The following is a 19,374-nucleotide window of genomic DNA, read 5'->3' as shown; positions in this document are numbered from 1 at the left end:
TTTTGAGACGGAGTCTTGCTCTGTCACTAGGCTGGAGTGCAGTGGTGTGATATCAGCTCACTGCCACCTCCGCCTCTTGTGGGTTCAAGTGATTCCCCTGCCCCAGCTTCCCGAATAGCTGGGACTACAGGTGTGTGCCATCATGCCTGGCTAATTTTTAGTAGAGACAGGGTTTCACCTTGTTGGCCAAGATGGTCTTGATCTTCTGACCTCGTGATCCACCTACCTCGGCCTCCCAACATGCTGGGATTATAGGCATGAGTCACCATGCATGGCCATTATTTTTAATTTTAAAAAATGACTCTAAAAACCAGTGGACTTGAATCTGTCTCTAACAGTTACTGGGAAAAGGGATTACCAAAAATGCTTAACAGTGGAAAAAGTAATTGATAACTGCTTAATGACTGTTGTAAATTGATGAATTTTAACTTGTATGTTTCATAATAAAGGAGTTTATTATCTTAATTACATATGCGTACATGCAATATACTGTGTATTTATATGTAAAAGAAATATGTCTTTCCCTCCTTTCCTCATTGTACATGGAAAAGACAATTTAGGGTTTTCAAAAATGAATATATTTGAAAGCTAGAGGTTCTGCAGATGAGGCTCTTTGGGAAGTCTAGTATATTAATGAGCAACAGAATATTGGTTTCTTATCCAGTATTTCTTGGTAATATTTTATATGTGAAGATTATGTAGTAGCAAACATTTTAAAATGTAATTTTATGAATATATTTACTTGTGTTCTTGTAAATGTTGCCAGACATGAGAGGAAGTGGAGTTTTTGTTGCTCACTTTTGCTAGTGAGCTCTTAAGCTTATCTCTGCATTTGTGAACAGAGGGTCCACAGATTCAGAACAAATTGTATTAAAAGTGAGATACATTTGGTATCTTCCCCATAGTAATTTCCCTCAAATATTAATCGCTTCCTTGAACAGTACTGCTCTTGGTCCCTTTTTTAAGTTGGTGGGTCAGGTATGAAGCACTTAAATAGGTTAAGATAAATCATTAATAGTTTGTAAATGTAATTTTTGTATGTGTTTTGTTTTTGACAGCCGATTTATTTTGCATATTCCCAGCGAGGAAAGAGACAATGCAATCCGAGTGTGTTTTCAGATTGAACTTGCCCATTGGTTTTACTTGGATTTCTACATGCAGAACACACCAGGATTACCTCAGTGTGGGATAAGAGACTTTGCTAAAGCTGATATCCTTTTTATTACTGTAATGACTATCTTTCTTGTTAGTAAAATATTTTAGCAAAATTTCCTTTTGCTTGTCTTTTCAGATTTTAAAACTAATAGAGAAAAACCTCCTTGATTGCTAAAAATTGTCAAACATAAACAGTAAACACAGTTTAATATTCTTTTATGCAGAGGACTCCTTGAAATGTACACTGATTACATTTGATTTTTTTTTTTTTAATGAATAGCTATCCTGTAACTTTTACTCTTGCTGCTCCACGTAACCAGATGATCTTTAATCAGATTACTGCCTTTCTAATTTATTTTTCTTTTTTTTTTTTTTAAGAGACAGGATCTTGCTCTGTCGCTCAGACTGAAGTGCAGTGATGTGATTCTGGCTTACTGTAGTCTCGAACTCCTGCTTAAGCAATCTTCCCGCCTAGCCTCCGAGTAGCTGGAACTACAGGCATGCACCATCCCTGCTAATTTTTTTAAATGTTTTGTAGAGATGGGAGTCTGTCTTTGTTGCCCAGCTTAGATTTGAACTCCTGGCCTCAAGCACTCCTCTTACCTTGGCCTCCTAAAATGCTGGGATTAGAAGTGTGAGCCACTGTGCCCACACTTCTTTTATAATCTTAAATATTCAAGTGAAACTTTCATAACTAATAAATCATGACAAGTTTTTGCCTGGAATGTACATGGGGCGAAAAGCTTCTCTGAAGGCAAGGATGACTTTTTTTTTTTTGAGATGGAGTCTCTATTAAATATATTAAATATAATATATTATATTATATAAATATAAATATATATTTATATTTATATTTATATAATATATTTATATATTTATATAATATATTTATATATATTTATATAAATATATAAATATAAATATATTAAATATTTATTGAATGTTTACTATGTTTAAAGCAATATTTTTAGTTCTGTGGCAAATAAAAAGTCCTTGCTTGGTGCGGTGGCTCATACCTGTAATCCCAGTACTTTTGAGAGGCCAAGACTGGTGGATTGTCAGAACTCAGGAGTTTGAGACCAGCCTGGGCATCATAGAGAAATCTCATCTCCACCAAAAATACAAAGTTACCTGGGCATGGTGGCGTGCACCTGTGGTCCCATCTACTCGGGAAGCTGAGGCAAGAGGATTGCTTGAACCTGGGAGGCGCAGGTTACAGTAAGCTGATACCGCAGCACTGCACTTCAGCCTGGGCAATAGAGACTCCATCTCAAAAAAAAAAAAGTCATCCTTGCCTTCAGAGAAGCTTTTCGCCCCATGTACATTCCAGGCAAAAACTTGTCATGATTTATTAGTTATGAAAGTTTCACTTGAATATTTAAGATTATAAAAGAAGCTGTGTCATAAGGCAAAGAATTGAATAATTGCTCTTGGTTCTGATAGTACATGTTTCTAGAATTTGGAAAACTAGTGGAAACATTTTAGGCAAAGCTATAGGATTTCTCCAGAGAACTGGAGAAATCTTCTCAGAAATGGGGAATATGTTTTAGATAAAGAAAAACTGGAGATTTGAAAAAAGGTTATCTCAAGAAATAAGTTTGCATTGAACAGGTCTTCCCATGGGGCCAGAATATGGTTAGAAAGTCATATGGGGAGATGATGGGATTGTATGGGTTCTTAAATCTTGAGCCAAAGCACTTTGATTTTTATTTATTTATTTATTTCCAAGACAGAGTCTTGCTTTGTTGCCCAGGCTGGAGTGCCATGGCGCGATCTCGGCTCACTGCAGCCTCCACCTCCAGGGTTAAACTAGAGTTGGAGTAGGGCTTGAGAACCTGAAATACCCTCATTCTCAGCCACCTATCACTTTGCTTTAGCTTCATGAAATATGGAACCCTTAGGTCTCTGTAGAAAATGGATGAAACAGTATGTGTTCTATAATAGTTAACTGTTAACCATAGCACATTTTTGAGCAAGGGTAAAGAATATTACTCTGATCATTTGAAAATGGTATCCAAGATTTATTGGTTGATCTGTTACATCACTTGAGATTCAAGGCAATAAGGTCGTGAACTATAGTAGTGGGAGTAAAAAGGAAACACTGATGCCAGACAGATTTCAAAGGAAGAAATGATCAAACCATTTGATTAAATGTATAGATGTTAATGAGGAATCAAAGGGGAATAGAAATATATTGAGCACTATCTTTGTTAAATGCCTTGGTGATAGGTTCTCTGGAGAAATCATAGTAGACTGGTGTTCAGGAGTTATAATCTAGTTATGGAAACATTAAAAAAACCAAGTCCTCTTTTGCTTTGGTCATGTCGTATGGACTTATAGCTCTACTAGAGCAACTTTACATACTTTAGGGTTTTCAGTAACATTTTGTGTGTGTTTGTATATGAGTTTTACACTTTTCCTGCTATTAAAAAACACCAAGAGGTGGCTTATGCCTGTAATCCCAGCACTTTGGGAGGCCGAGGCAGGCAGATCACAAGGTCAAGAGATCGAGACCATCCTGGCCAACATGGTGAAACCCCATCTCTACTAAAAATACAAAAATTAGCTGGATGTGGTAGCGCGTGCCTGCACTCCTAGCTACTTGGGAGGCTGAGGCAGGAGACTTGCTTGAACCTGGGAGGCAGAAGTTTAAGTGAACCGAGATCACACCACTGCATTCCAGCCTGGGTTACAGAGTGCGACTCCATCTCAAAACAAAGAAACAAACAAAAACCAAAAACATCAAGAATCTTTGTTTTAGGTTTTTGTTTTTTGTTTTTTGAGACAGAGTCTTGCTCTGTCACCCAGGATAGAGTGCAGTGGCGTGATCTCGGCTCACTGCAACCTTTGCCTCCCAGGTTCAAGCAGTTCTGCCTCGCCTCCCCAGTAGCTGGGATTGCAGGCATGTGCCACCATGTCCGGCTAATTTTTTTTTGTATTTTTAGTAGAGGTGGGGTTTCACCATATTGGCCAGGCTGGTCTCCAACTCCTGACCTTGTGATCTGACTGCCTTAGCCTCCCAAAGTTCTGGGATTACAGTGTGAACCACCACCACGCCTGGCCCTAGGTATGTTTCTTTTTTTTTTTTTTTTTTTTTTTTTTGAGACGGAGTTTCGCTCTTGTTACCCAGGCTGGAGTGCAATGGCGCGATCTCGGCTCACTGCAACCTCCGTCTCCTGGGTTCAAGCAATTCTCCTGCCTCAGCCTCCCGAGTAGCTGGGACTACAGGCGTGCGCCACCATGCCCAGCTAATTTTTGTATTTTTAGTAGAGACGGGGTTTCACCATGTTGACCAGGATGGTCTCGATCTCTTGACCTCATGATCCACCCGCCTCGGCCTCCCAAAGTGCTGGGATTACAAGCGTGAGCCACCGGGTATGTTTCTTTTAAGTTAATTAACTAAGAATAGTTATATGGAGAAGGAATGTTTAATGTGGTACACTTCAGTAAATAACTACATGGTTACTCTGTGCCAGGCATTATGCGGTGAGCAGAATGGACTCAATATCTTCAAGAAGATTAGACAGAGACAGGAAAGGAAATGATTACAGTGCAGTGTGGTAAGATGGGATACGGAAGCACAGTGTTCAGTAGGAACAAGAAGAGGGATACCCACTTAAGATGTGGGGGCTGTGAATTTGATTCACATCTTGGCCACTCAAAAATCTTAGGTCGGTTTTAAAATTTCTCTTAGATGAGGATCCCAGTTTCCACCTAAAAAATAAGGTTATTAATAGTGTCTAATTTGAAGGGTAAGTTTGAGAAGCAAATATATTTGTAAATGTAAATCATTTACCTGGCAGAGTGATCAATAAAGTTAATAAGTAGTCGATAAATGTTAACTAGTATTCCAGTAAAAAAGATTTGGGAGCTAGGTAGAAGCCTTCTTTGAGATAGTGATTTATGTGAGGAAAATCTGAGGAAGTGAAAAAAGTTAGTGTATTTTAGACTAAATGAGAAAGATAAGAGATGATGCTACAGAGTAATTCAGGGGCTTAAACACGTAGGGTTCTTGTGAACCATATTTCTTTAAAAAAAAAATACAAATTAAAAAATATCTTTTAGTTTGGGAAAAAACTTCAACTTTCAGAGATGGTGAAAGCACATGACTGAACCGCCATCATACCCATCCGTTTTCTTCCATTATTAACATTTTTCCACATTTGCTAACTTCTCCCTATAAGGGTGTTTTGCAAGACCAATGTGGAATAGTATGAACAGTGAATTGGAGGAAGGCAAGACTGGATTCGGGGAATCTAGTTAACATGCTATTTTATATTTACTAGAGAGAGAAAGAAAACCTGTGGTAATAGAAATGAATAAAAGAGGTCAAATTTGAAAGATATTGAGGAGGTAAGATTGGTGATGACTTAGATATCTGAGGAGAAGTAGAAGAAAGGATGGTACCCAGGTTTCTAGTGTGAGCAGTTGAGTGTATGAGAATGCCATCCCATTGATAAGAAAATGAGAAATGTTGTAGGGAATTGATGGGCTCAGTTGTGGGCAAATTGAGTTTATGTTTCATGTGGGATATTGCAATAGAGAAGATTGTACTTTGATAAGAACATAAGTTCTAGAGTCATGCATCCTTTGAGTTAGCATCCTTTCTTTGCCACTTACTAGCTGTGTATCCATATTGTGGAACTTGTTTATGTCTCTGTTTTCTCTTTTGTAAGTTACGGATAGTTTTGTGATTTTTTTTTTTTTTCTTCAGTAAGCACTCAGCAATGTGGATATAGACAAGGGTATCCCAGATTTGCCCCTTGGCTGAAGTTGTGCTAGGGATTTTTACTAAACATGTAAAGCCAGACTTTTAATACCTGTTAGAATCTTAGCAGGCCCTTATAGAACCATAGAGCTTCCTGGAGTGGTTAATGTTGTATCCAAGCCTTTTTTTTTTTTTTTTTTTGAGACATCGTCTTGCTCTGTTACCCAGGCTGCAGTGCAATGGAGCAATGTTGGCTCACCACAACTTCTGCCTCCTGGGTTCAAGTGATTATCCTGCCTCAGCCCGAGTAGCTGGGATTACAGGCGTGCGGCACCATGCCTGGCTAATTTTTGTATTTTTAGTAGAGACGAGGTTTCATCATGTTGGTCAAGCTGGTCTCGAACTCCTGATCTCATGACCTGCCTACCTCGGCCTCCCAAAGTGCTGGAATTATAGACTTGAGCCACCGCGCCTGTCTGTATCCAAGCTTTTATCTTTTTTCCCCTCCCCAAATGAAGGCATGAACTAATTATATTGAGATTAACTTTGCACCTGTCTTTAAAAAAAAAAAAAAGTTGTAGGGACAGGGTCTCACTATGTTGCCCAGGCTGGTCTTTAATTCTTGGGCTCAAGCGTTCCTCCTCCCAAAATGCTGGGATTATAGGTATGAGACACCACACCCAGCCAAATTATAGTGTTGTCATAGATGGCTGACTGGCTTGGGCTCTGAGGACCTATTTCATTTTTGCTACAACTATAAAACTGAAACAAATTTTAAATTACAGAATTGTAGAACAAATAAAATTCAAATTAATGAATTTGACATGATTTTTAAAAAAAAATCATTTTTCATCACAATGTGAATGAATATTAATGTTGACGACTTTGAAATATTCCTTTCTGTTTTACGTTGTGTGTCATTTGATCGTAATGCATCATTTGTATATTAGGTTTATTTCTGTTTTTAATAGTCTGTAGCAATTAAAGTAGTGCTAGTAACAATATGGTCTCTGAAATCAAGTGGTAGTATTTGATACATATCGTCATCTAGATAACTGAAAATATGCTCAGATTGCATGTTAGGTTAATATCAAAATGAAAACATGGAGTATATACATATTTTTTTCCCCATAGCAGAGACAAATGAACATTCATTTTTGTGCCTTTCTTCCTATGTGTATTTCAAGTCTTTTTCAAAACACGGCCCCAGGAATCTCCTGATTCAGTTATATCCTTGGGCCTGGTCAACTGCTACAGGAGTCTTAGGGAGCCTTGTACAAATGCTAGAGTTAACTAATTTACCAACATTAAACCCTAGGATAGAAGATGAAATAAAGCAGTACTCCTTCCTCCATGGAATGTGCTGATTTCACATGAGGTGGCAGCCAATGTAAAAAATGCTGGAATTTTTCCTTGGAACTGGACTCTGATGAGAGGTACTTGCTGCCTCCCGGGTTCAAATGATTCTCCTACTTCAGCCTCCCGAGTAGCTGGGATTACAGTCATGTGCCACCAATGCCTGGCTAATTTTTGCAATTTTTGTAGAGACAGGGTTTCTCCATGTTGGTCAGGCTGGTCACGAACTCCTAACCTTAGATGATCCCGCCTTAGCCTCCCAAAGTGCTGGGGTTACAGGTGTGAGCCACCGCGTCTGGCCAGCTACTACTGTCTTTTCCTAGGCCCTACCTTTCTAGTTTTTGAAGATAAAGCAGGAAATCATCTTCTCTGAAGATACTTGTTAAAAATTCTCCAAAAACAAAAACACATGCTTCTACTTGATAAAAATTTACTGCAGTTTGGTACCTGGGTCTAGTTGAGATGGCGGATGAGCTGATTGATGTGTTCACCCTGATAGCAAGGTGTGCCCATCTTCTTGAGGAAGCCCATTCTATTTTTCGTAGCATGATGGGGCCCCTGAGAGGTGGAACGGGCACAAGAACCATGAGATCTGGAAATACTTCCCCAAGAAGGCAATTTCATGAATGAGGTCTTCTAAGCAAATGACATCAAACTTCTCCAGGAGTTCCTCAATCACTGAGTTGTCTGTCAGAGGGATGGTCTTATTCCTGACCTTGGCTTGTCTACGTTTCAAAATGAGTCCCTGGACTGACTTCAGATTTGGAAATCTCCAGGTCACATAAGATTCCACTATATGCAGCATTTTTAGGTTCTGGGGGTGACTGTAAAAGTCACCATGAAAAATTTTATTTAGGTGAAGTCTTACAGTGGTTCTCTGCACCAGTAAACTCATGCCATCCCTCCTTTCAATGCGTATAGCAAAGGCCAAGGAATTTTTATTTGGCAATTCCAAGGCATGAGGTTTTACTTTTTGTTATCTGAGGTACACCTTGTCATGTTTCTGCCACCAGGAATCATATAGGAATTATTACAGTCTCTTAAACCTGAGCCCTTTTCCTTTCCTCTGCTCCTCCTTTGCCAAAAGTGGCTGCTTTGCCTGGGTGGCTTTGAGGGCTTCGTGAGCCTTCCTCTTTTTCAGGAGATTTTCTGGAATCAAAGGAATTTTTCTTTGCTCTTGCACTGCCATCTTTCTAGTATCGCAACTATGATCACGCGCAATCCCACCACATAGGGAAAACAGCATTCGCTGTGTTTCTCTGCCCTCTTTGTTTCTGCCTTCTTCCCTTTCTTTCCCCCTCTCTTCCCCCCTTCCTTTCCCTTCCTTCTCCCGCCCCTCTTCCCCTCCTTCGTCCCCCGCTCTGTTGCCCAGGCTGGTGTGCAGTGGTGTGATCTTGGCTTACTGCAACCTCTGCCTCCCAGGTTGAAACAATTCTCCTGTCTCAGCCTCCTGAGTAGCTGAGATTACAGGCGCATGCCACTGTGCCCAGCTAATTTTTGTATTTTTAGTGGAGACGGAGTTTCACCATGTTGGTCAGACTGGTCTCGAACTCCTGACCTTGTGATCTGCCTGCTTTGGCCTCCCAAAATGCTGGGATTATAGGCATGAACCACCACACCCGGCTGAGTATACAAGTTTTTACTGAAGAATTGAGAACCCTTATAAGTGTGACCTCAGTTTGAGAGATACTATTATAAATTATTTACTCCACTCCATTTTTTATAATTAACAGTATTATGGACATGAGGCATTTGATAGCATGTAGTGTTGGAGTCTGAGCATATAATTTCTGGGTTTAGATTTTACATACTTTATTAATCTTTTACAGTGCCCACTTTTAGAGGGAGGCATCCCTAGTTTCTTTGAAACTGGCTGTTTTCCTTAATAACTAGATTTACCTCTCTGTAATCCTTAAAGTAAAACTTCATAAAAGTGTTCTTCATTATGGAAACAATATATATGTGGTAAATAGTATAGAATGGCATACCTCATCTGTACTTCTCCTTCCCAGAATTAATCCCTTTATTTTCTGATGTAATAGTTTCCTTCTCTTAGCAATATATTTTCTTCTGTTTCTTGCTATCATTTTATGTATGTACCTCTGTTTCTTATTAACATATTAGTATCTCTAACTACCTGGTATTATGAATTTGACTCACTTGATGAGAAGTGTTCTAGGTGTTTACATGGTCTAGAATTAATTTGTGTTAACTCAGGGATCCAGGACTGTGAGTACTCAAAACTTACTTGATTTGTGTGTAGGCTATAAACGCAAAAGTTAACAATGACTTTTTAAGAAAAAACAAATGTGGAAAAACCACCTGCCTCAGCCTCCCAAAGTGTTGGGATTACAGGCGTGAGCCACCATGCCCAGCCAAAATGCTGCACTTAAATGAGGGAAGATTAATTTCACAAAAAATACACTATTGATTTAAATAGGTCTCTTTCTATATATAATTTCTCAAACCATATTAGGGAGAAAGTAACTTCCTTGACACTCTTTATACTCTTCAGTCATTGTCCGTTTTTGCTGCCTCAAGGTGAAGATGTGGAAAAAGTTTTGGATGAATGGAAGGAATATAAAATGGGAGTACCAACATATGGTGCAATTATTCTTGATGAGACACTTGAAAATGTGAGTGTAATAAAAGATTTTTATTAAATGGTGATTGTTAGTCTGCTAACAAAATTTCTTATTTATGTAGTGTTCTAAATTGAGGTTTTAAAATATGCTTAGATTTTTAATGCTAAAAGACCAGGTTTTATATATTTTATCTGCATGCTAGGTCTGCAGATTTTTTACTTGTTGCAGTTATGGTGTGGTACAAAAAAGTGTCGCTTTATTGTTGAAGAAATACGTTTTGAAATAAGCAGAATGCTTTCACACTAGTGGTGTATATTCAGACTCATGGAAGATACTTTAACCAAATACTGTGTAAAATTATTGACGATAACAGTTACCTCAAGTAAGAAGAAAAATGCCTTTGGTTTTTAGAAAGGAGCATGGAAAAGGAGGGCAAATTTGATTTTTACTTCTGTTTGTTTTGTAGGTACTACTGGTTCAGGGGTACCTGGCAAAATCAGGCTGGGGATTTCCAAAAGGAAAAGTAAATAAAGAAGAAGCTCCTCATGATTGTGCTGCTAGAGAGGTAAGTTATTCCAATGTAACACACAGTAAATTTGGCTGTTAGGCTCTGAATGTGTGGTTTTTTTTAGCCATACAGACTTACTTCTTTGGACTGTCTTAACTCTTTCCAGAACTTGAGTGCATGAATTAACTTAAATTTTTTGACAACACTGTTGTTTCTTTTATCTGCATCTCTTTTGATTTATTCTTCTCTTACCTGTTCCCGTTTTTTTACTGTCCATTTTGTATTTTGTTCCCTTCTTTGTGATGATATTTTTCCCCACGTTTCCCTTTAGAATTAGATTTGCACTTGGTGAAACATTTTGGCTATTATAGTTCTTGTTTTATGTTTGTAATCTTGGCTTTCAGACAAGTGCACAGTTTGGGCTTTTCTAAGAAATTTAAATTTGTTGCTGAAAACCTACTCAAGCTTCCCACTGCCTATAGGATCAAGTTTAATTCTTTAATTATTTAAACTCTGTCTCCTCTCCCCAACAGAAATATTAACAATTTCTGAATTTATCGCATTCTCAGTCAAAACAATTTATTCTCTGTCGCTTGAACTTGACTGATTTCTTTCGGCCTTTAAATTTTTGCTGTTATTTCCCTACCTGGAATGTCCTCTTTTGTTCCTTCCTGCTCAGCTCCTATCTAGATATGTTCCTAATCCCAGCTAAAATCCCTTTTCTCTGGAAGACTGCCACTGCCACCAACTAACTCTATGTATAGGGCTTAAGTTTCTTTTCTCTGTCTGTCTGTCTCTCTCTCTCTCTCTCTCTTTCCATATATATGTGTCTGTGTGTGTATATATATCTAGCTCTATATCTGTATGTGTGTGTATATAAATATACACACACATACACATATTAGTTTTGGTATAGGATCTCCCTTTGTTGCCAGGCTGGAGTCCAGTGGCACCATTATAGCTCACTGCAGCCTTAACCTCCTGAGCTGAAGTGATCCTTCTGTCGCAGCCTCCAAAGTAGCTGGACTACAGGCATGCACCACCATGCCTAGCTAATAGTTTTGATTTTTTTTTTGTAGAGGTGAAGTCTCACTATGTTGCCCAGGCTGGTTTTGAACTTCTGAGCTCAAGTGATCCCTCCTCTTCAGCCTCCCGAAGTGTTGGGATTATAGGCATGAGCCACCCTGCCTGGCTAGGCCTTAGTTTCTTAAAATGGAGTTTGGAATGGATGTTCTTCGTAGTTCATTCTTTTTTTTTTTTTTTTTTTTTTTTTTTCTTTTTGAGACAGGATCTTGTTCTGTCATTCAGGTTGGAGTGCAGTGATGTGATCATAGTGCACTGTAGCCTCGACCTCCTGGCCTCAAGCAATCCTCTTGCCTCAGCCTCCCAAGTAGCTGGGACCACAGTTGCATGCCACCAGGCCTGGCTAATTTTTTAATTGTTTATTTATTTTTATTTTTTAGAGATGGGGGTCTCACTATGTTGTCCATGCTTGTCTTGAACTTCTGGGCTCAAGTGAACTTCCTGCCTCAGCCTCCCAAAGTGCTGGGATTATAGGCATCAGCCACCATACCCAGCCTTCATTCTTATGTAGAATTCTATTTTAAAATCTTACCAATTAGCTGTAGCAAACAGTAGTCTCTGAACTTCAGTAGCAATTACTGTCTTTACTATTCATGTGGCATTAATTGTGTAATACCTTGTGATGGATTGTTTACTGTATTATTATTAATTTCTTACTGTTTATCACACAATTTATCATTTGTTGCACAATTATGTATTCTTGAGATTTGAGAAGTAGAACTAATAGGAAGTATGAAATAAAGGAAAGCAGATTGGCCTAGGAGTTGAAAGATTTTTGTTCTAGGATAGATTTTGTTACCCAGTACCCTCAGGACTTTAGACTTAACCTCTGTGAGCTATAAAGACCTTTAAGGAGATTCAGTCAAATCCTTTAGAGGTAGTATCTTTAAGGAAAAAACTGAGGTGTTAGTGATTTGAATTTGACTTTTTGAAATGGTAATATGGAGTTTGTGGCATGTTTTGTTTATTGCCTTGAGTGTTTACTGCTTACTTTAAGTTTGGATGTAACTATTAATGAGGGATAACAGTTAAAATTTTTTAAACTGCTGGTGCTTATTTATTATAGAAAAACCATTAGGGGTTATTCACTTTGGAAAAGGATTAAAAAAAAGATTGAAAATGCTGTATTTTAAATTTGTTATGGAACAGGTTTCCCATGCTATTATTTACAACAGCCTATAGATGAAGCTGTTGTCTATGAGTATGAAGATCATTTCACACCCCTTAAAATTGAAAGAGAAGGTGAGGAATTGCCACATACCCGAAGAGCTTTTCTTGGTATAGACGGTAGGAAATGAGACAGAGCATTTGTAAAAGTTTTCCGTTTTATATCCACAAACGTGGTAGTTCTCTTACTCATAAGCAAGGAGAAAATAGAAATCAATAGTATCCTACTTAGAGGAATTGATTGTAGTGCTGTACATGAAATTAGACTGGTTTTACAGCAGTAAGGTGGTTGTCCAGGTAGGAAGAGGATATTACATCAGTTGGAATAATGAAACAATTTCATTTTAGGTTTTTGTCTTGCTTTGGGGAAGTACAGGCATTCTGAGGAACCATAGTCTCTTAATTTCAGGGAAATTTTTTTCTTTTTTATAATAAAAGTTAATGTTAACCTCTAAACATTCTTTTTGATCTCCATGACACCCTTTTATAGCTGACCAAGGAACTTCAATTTCAGTAAATTTTTGGATTAGAATTTTTAAAGGCAAGGCTGACTTTTACTGTTTTTTAAATGACCTGCTTTGTCATAAAGTTTGGGATTAGGGTGAAGTGTTGCTGTTTTAGTCTTCTGGGGCTACTATAACAAAATATCACAGACCGAGTGACTTAAACAATAGAAATTTATTTTGCAACAGTTCTGGAGGCTGGGAACGCCAAGAGCAAGGTGGCTTACAGACTAACACCTTGCTGAGTGCTCTCATGGCGTTCCTGCGTCTGTAGAGAGAGCTCTGGTGTCTTTTCCTCTTCTTGTAAAAATGGCACCAGCCCAATCAGATTAGGCCCCTGCCCTTATGGATCTCATTTAACCTTTATTACTTCCTCACAGCCCTATCTCCAAATACAGTTACATTTTGGGTTAGGGCTGCCACAGATGAATTTTTGGGTGGGGGTACATAATTTAGTCCGTAGCAGTGGCCATTTTTGAATGATAGTATTCAGCTAGAATTACAGTTTGTCCTTCTGCCACTTGGTGGTGCTGCGGTATAAAAGAAGTTGCAAGGCTTGACAAAGTGACACCAGTTGTAAACCAGATGGTTATTCCGTTCTTTATAGTTTATTAATGCTTCGTTTTTCCTTTTCATTTCCACTTGTATTAACAAATAAGGAAAGATTTTGTTGTAATTTTCTGTCTAGTAATTAGACTTAGAATGATGTCTTAAGCACTTTTCTTTTTTCTTGCATTTAAAGTTACAGTTCTACCATGAGTGCTTAAAATTTTTAGTTGCTAATAGGATTTTAATTTAGCTTACTATAGCATTTATGCAGTTATATTAATGTTGTTGTTTTATTATATATGGCACTCCAGACATGTTTTATTACACTGTAGCAGACTTTGACACATCCCCAAACGGGAGGTTATGTGGCAAACAAGCTGCTTGGAAGGTGTAAGTAATTATCAATAGAAAGCTAAGGGAATACTGACTTTTTTTTTTTTTTAAAGGGCAGTCTTACTTAGTAATTTCAATCTTCTGTTTTACCTTTTGGTTCACCCTTGTTAATTTGACTATTTCTGAACAGTTCATTCAGTGAAACAGATTTAGGACTGTCCAGAGACAAAATCACAACAAATTTAAAGATTGTGATGGGTTTATTTGTAATTTTAGAAATAGGCAACTTTTGGCCGGGCATGGTGGCTCATACCTGTAATCTCAGCACTTTGGGAGGCCGAGGTGGGTGGATCACGAGGTCAAGAGATCGAGACCATCCTGGCCAACATCATGAAACCCCGTCTCTATTTTAAAAAGTAGTATTCTTTTTTTATTTTCTAATTTTTTATATTGCACTTTAGGTTCTGGGGTACATGTGCAAAGCATGCAGGATTGTTGCATAGGTACATGCATGGCAGCATGGTTTTCTGCCTCCATCCCCTCGTCACCTATATGTGGTATTTCTCCCTGTTATCCCTCCCCAACCTCATTACCCGCCGATGTCCATGCCCTGTTCCCCCTCAACAGACCCCAGTGTGTGACACTCCCCTCCCATTGTCCAAGAGTTCTCATTGTTCAACATCTATTTATGAGTGAGAACATGTGGTGTTTGTTTTTCTGTTCTTGTGTCAGTTTGCTGAGAATGATGGTTTCCAGATTCATCCATATCCCTACAAAGGACACAAACTCATTTTTTATGGCTGCATAATATTCCAGGGTGTATGTATACCACATTTTCATTGTCCAGTCTATCGTTGATGGGCATTTGGGTTGGTTCCAGGTCTTTGCTATTGTAAACAGTGCTGCAGTGAACATACGTGTGCATGTGTCTTTATAGTAGAATGATTTATAAATCATTCATTTATAAATATATCCTTTGGATATATACCTAGTAATGGGATTGCTGGGTCAAATGGAATTTCTATTTCTAGATCCTTGAGGAATCGCCACACTGTCTTCCACAATAGTTGAACTAATTTACACTCCCACCAACAGTGTAAAAGTGTTCCTATTTCTCCACATCCTCTCCAGCATCTGTTGTCTCCAGATTTTTTAATGATCACCATTCTAACTGGCGTGAGATGGTATCTTAATGTGGTTTTGATTTGCATTTCTCTAATGACCAGTGATGATGAGCATTTTTTCATATGTTTGTTGGCTTCATAAATGTCTTCTTTTGAAAAGTGTCTGTTCATGTCCTTTGCCCACTTTTGAATGGGTTTGTTTGTTTTTTTCTTATAAATCTGTTGAAGTTCTTTATAGATTCTGGATATTACCCTTTGTCAGATGGGTAGATTGCAAAAAATTTTCCCATTCTGTTGGTTGCCAGTTCATGCAAATGATTGTTTCTTTTGCTGTACAGGAACTCTGGGGTTTAATTAGGTCCCATTTGTCTATTTTGGCTTTTGTTGCCAGTGCTTTTGGTGTTTTAGTCATGAAGTCCTTGCCTATGCCTATGTCCTGAATGGTTTTGCCTAGGTTTTCTTCTAGGGTTTTTATGGTGTTAGATCTTATGTTTGAGTCTTTAATCCATCTGGAGTTAATTTTAGTGTAAGGTGTCAGGAAGGGGTCCAGTTTCTGCTTTCTGCACACAGCTAGCCAGTTTTTCCAACACTGTTTATTAAACAGTGTTTTTATGAGGTTTGTCAAACCCTTTCCCCATGCTTGTTTTTATGAGGTTTGTCAAAGATCGGCTGATTGTAGATGTGTGGCATTGCCTCTGAGGCCTCTGTTCTGTTCCATTGGTCTATGTCTCTGTTTTGGTACCAGTACCATGCTGTTTTGGTTACTGTAGTCTTTTAATATAGTTTGAAGTCAGGTAGTGTGATGCCTCCAGCTTTGTTCTTTTTGCTTAGAATTGTCTTGGCTATGTGGGCTCTCTCTTGGTTCCATATGAAGTTTAAGGTGGTTTTTCCCAGTTCTGTGAAGAGTGTCATAGGCAGCTTGATGGGGGTAGAGTTGAATCTATAAATTACTTTGGGCAGTATGGCCATTTTCACGATACTGATTCTTCCTAACCGTGAACATGGAATGTTTCTCCATCTGTTTGTGTCCTCTCTTGTTTCGTTGAGCAGTGGTTTGTAGTTGACTCCTTGAAGAGGTCCTTTACATTCTATGTTAGTTGTATTCCTAGGTATTTTATTCTCTTTGTAGCAATTGTGAATGGCAGTTCATTCTTAATTTGACTCTCTTTAATCTGTTGTTGGTGTATAGGAATGCTTGTGATTTCTGCACATTGATTTTGTATACTGAGACTTTGCTGAAGTTGATAATCAGTTTCAGGTGCTTTTGGGCTGAGAGGTCGGGGTCTTGTAAATACACAATCATGTTGTCTGCAAATAGAGACGGTTTGACTTCCTCCTTTCCTAATTGGATACTTTATTTCTTTTTCTTGCCTGATTGCTCTGGCTAGAACTTCTAATAATATATTGAATAGGAGTGGTGAGAGAGGGCATCCTTGTCTAGTGCCAGATTTAAAGGGAATGCTTCCATTTTTTCTACCCATTCAGTATGATATTGGCTGTGAATATGTCATAAATAGCTTTTATTATTTCGAGATACGTTCCATCTATACCTAGTTTATTGAGAGTTTTTAGCATAAAGGGCTGCTGAATTTTATCAAAGGCCTCTCTGCATCTATTGAGATAATCATGTGGTTTTTGTCTATAGCTCTGTTTATGTGGTGGATTATGTTTATAGGCTTGAGTATGTTGAACCAGCCTTGCATCCCCGGGATGAAGCCTACTTGATCATGATGGATAAGCTTTTTGATGTGCTGTTGCAGTGGGTTTGCCTGTATTTTATTGAAGATTTTTGTATCTGTGTTTATTGTGGATATTGGCCTGAAGTTTTCTTTTCTCTTGTGTCTCTGCTGGGTTTTGGTATCAGGATGATGTTGGTCTCATAAAATCATTTGGGAAGGTTTCCCTCTTTTTGGACTGTTTGAAATAGTTTCAGAAGGAATGGTACCAACTCCTTTTTGTATGTCTGGTAGAATTCGGCTGTGAACCCATCTGGACCTGGGGTTTTTTTGGACGGTAGGCTCTTAATTGCTGCCTCAACTTCAGACCTTGTTATTGGTGTATTCAGGGTTTTGACTTCTTCCTGATTTATGCATGGGAGGATGCAAGTGTCCAGGAATTTATCCATTTCTTCAATGTTTACTGGTTTGTGTGCATAGAGTTGTTTGTAGTAATCTCTGATGGTAATTTGTATTTCTGTGGAATCAGTGGTGATACCCCCTTTTTCTTCTTTTCTTTTCTTTCTTTCTTTTTTTTTTTTTTTTTTGCATCTTTTTGATTCTTCTCTCTTTTCTTTTTTATTAATCTGGCTAGTGGTCTATTTTGTTGATCTTTTCAGAAAACCAGCTCCTGGATTTATTGATTTTTTTTGAAAGGTTTTGTGTGTGTCTATCTCCTTCAGTTCTGCTCTGATCTTAGTTATTTCTTGTTTTCTGCTAGCTGTTAAGTTTTTTTGATCCTCCTCCTCTAGCTCTTTCATTTTTGATGATAGGGTGTCGATTTTAGATCTTTCCTTGCTTCTCGTGGACATTTATTGCTATAAATTCTCCTCTAGACACTGCTTTAAATGTGTCCCAGAGATTCTGGTATGTTGTGTCTTCATTCTCGTTGGTTTCGAAAAACATCTTTATTTCTGCCTTCATTTCATTGTGTATCCAGTCAACACTCAAGAGCCAGTTCAATTTCCATGAAGCTGTGCAGTTCTGAGTTAATTTCTTAATCCTGAGTTCTAGTTTGTTTGTACTCTGGTCTGAGAGACTGTTGTTATGATTTCCGTTCTTTTGCATTTGCTTAGGAGTGACTTCCAATCATGTGGTCAGTTTTAGAGTAGGTGTGATATGGTGCTGAGAAGAATGTATATTCTGTCGATTTGGGGTGGAGAGTTCTGTAGATGTCTATTAGGTTTGCTTGGTCCAGATCTGAGTTCAAGTCCTGGATATCCTTGTTAATTTTCTGTCTCATTGATCTGTCTAATATTGACAGTGGAATGTTAAAATCTCCCACTGTTACTGTGTGGGAGTCTAAGTCTCTTTGTAGGTTGTTAAGAACTTGTTTTATGAACATGGGTGCTCCTGTATTGGGTGTGTATAAATTTAGGATCGTTAGCTCTTCTTGTTGCATTGATCCTTTTACCGTTATGTAATTCCCTTCTTTGTCTCTTTTGGTCTTGTTGGTTTAAAGTGTATTTTATCAGAGACTGGGATTGCAACTCCTGCTTTTTTTTGCTCTCCATTTGCTTGGTAAATCTTCCTCCATCCCTTTATTTTGAGCCTGTGTGTCCTTGCATGTGAGATGGGTTTCCTAGTTACAGCACACCAATGGTTTTTGACTTTTTATCCAGTTTACCAGTCTTTGTCTTTTAATTGGGGCATTTTGCCCATTTACATTTAAGGTTAATATTGTTATGTGTGAATTTGATCCTGCCATTTTGATGCTAGCTGGTTGTTTTGCCCATTAGTTGATGCAGTTTCTTCATTGTGTTGATGCTTTTTACCGTTTGGTAAGTTTTTGAAGTGAGTGGTACTGGTCCTTCCTTTCTATGTTTAGTGCTCCTTTCAGGAGCTTCTGTAAGGCAGGCCTGGTGATGACGAAATATCTCAGCATTTGCTTGTTTTTAAAGGGTTTTATTTCTCCTTCGCTTATGAGGCTTACTTTGGCTGGATATGAAATTCTGGGTTGAAAGTTCTTTTCTTTAAGGATGTTGTATATTGGCCCCCACTCTTTTCTGGATTATAGGGTTTCTGCTGAGAGATCTGCTGTGAGTCTGATGGGCTTCCCTTTGTGGGTAACCCCACCTTTCTCTCTGGCTGCCCTTAGCATTTTCTCCTTCATTTTAACCCTGGTGAATCTGACAATTGTGTGCCTTGGGGTTGTTCTTCTTGAGGAATATCTTTGCAGTGTTCTCTGTATTTCCTGGACTTGAATATTGGCCTGCTTTGCTAGGTTGGGGAAGTTCTCCCGATAATATCCTGAAGAGTGTTTTCCAGCTTGGATTCATTCTGTTCGTCACATTCAGGTACACCTATCAAATGTACATTAGGTCTTTTCACAGAATCCCATATTTCTTGGAGCCTTTGTTCATTTCTTTTCACTCTTTTTTCTCTAATCTTGCCTTTTCATTTTATTTCATTGAGTTGATCTTTAATCTCTGATATCCTTTCTTCTGCTTGGTTGATTCAGCTGCTGAAACTTGTGTATGCTTCGCAAAGTTCTCTTGTTGTATTTTTTAGCTCCTTCAGGTCTTTTATATTCTTCTCTAAGCTGTTTATTCTTGTTAGCATTTTGTCAAACCTTTTTTCAAGGTTCT

The 19,374-nt window shown here is 38.3% G+C and overlaps 1 protein-coding gene across 4 annotated transcripts in view; it reads left to right on the top strand.

Moving 5' to 3' along the window:
• The window catches only part of DCP2 (decapping mRNA 2), a 54,282-nt gene that overhangs the window by 12,203 nt on the left and 22,705 nt on the right, over positions 1 to 19,374 (top strand). For 3 of the 4 annotated variants that reach the window (XM_017527176.2, XM_017527175.2, XM_017527177.2), the window contains exons 2-4: positions 1,059 to 1,210; positions 9,728 to 9,855; positions 10,271 to 10,369. In XM_017527176.2, coding sequence (XP_017382665.1) covers positions 1,059 to 1,210; positions 9,728 to 9,855; positions 10,271 to 10,369 — 379 coding nt within the window. The remainder of the gene's footprint in view (positions 1 to 1,058; positions 1,211 to 9,727; positions 9,856 to 10,270; positions 10,370 to 19,374) is intronic. The other variant, XM_017527178.2, reaches the window with a different exon arrangement.

This window comes from Cebus imitator, unplaced genomic scaffold, assembly GCF_001604975.1.
Source record: "Cebus imitator isolate Cc_AM_T3 unplaced genomic scaffold, Cebus_imitator-1.0 Scaffold46, whole genome shotgun sequence".
In the NCBI taxonomy this organism is placed as follows: domain Eukaryota; kingdom Metazoa; phylum Chordata; class Mammalia; order Primates; family Cebidae; genus Cebus; species Cebus imitator.
The sequence above is the reverse complement of the archived record's forward strand: the minus strand, read 5'-3'. Positions and strand labels throughout refer to the sequence as shown.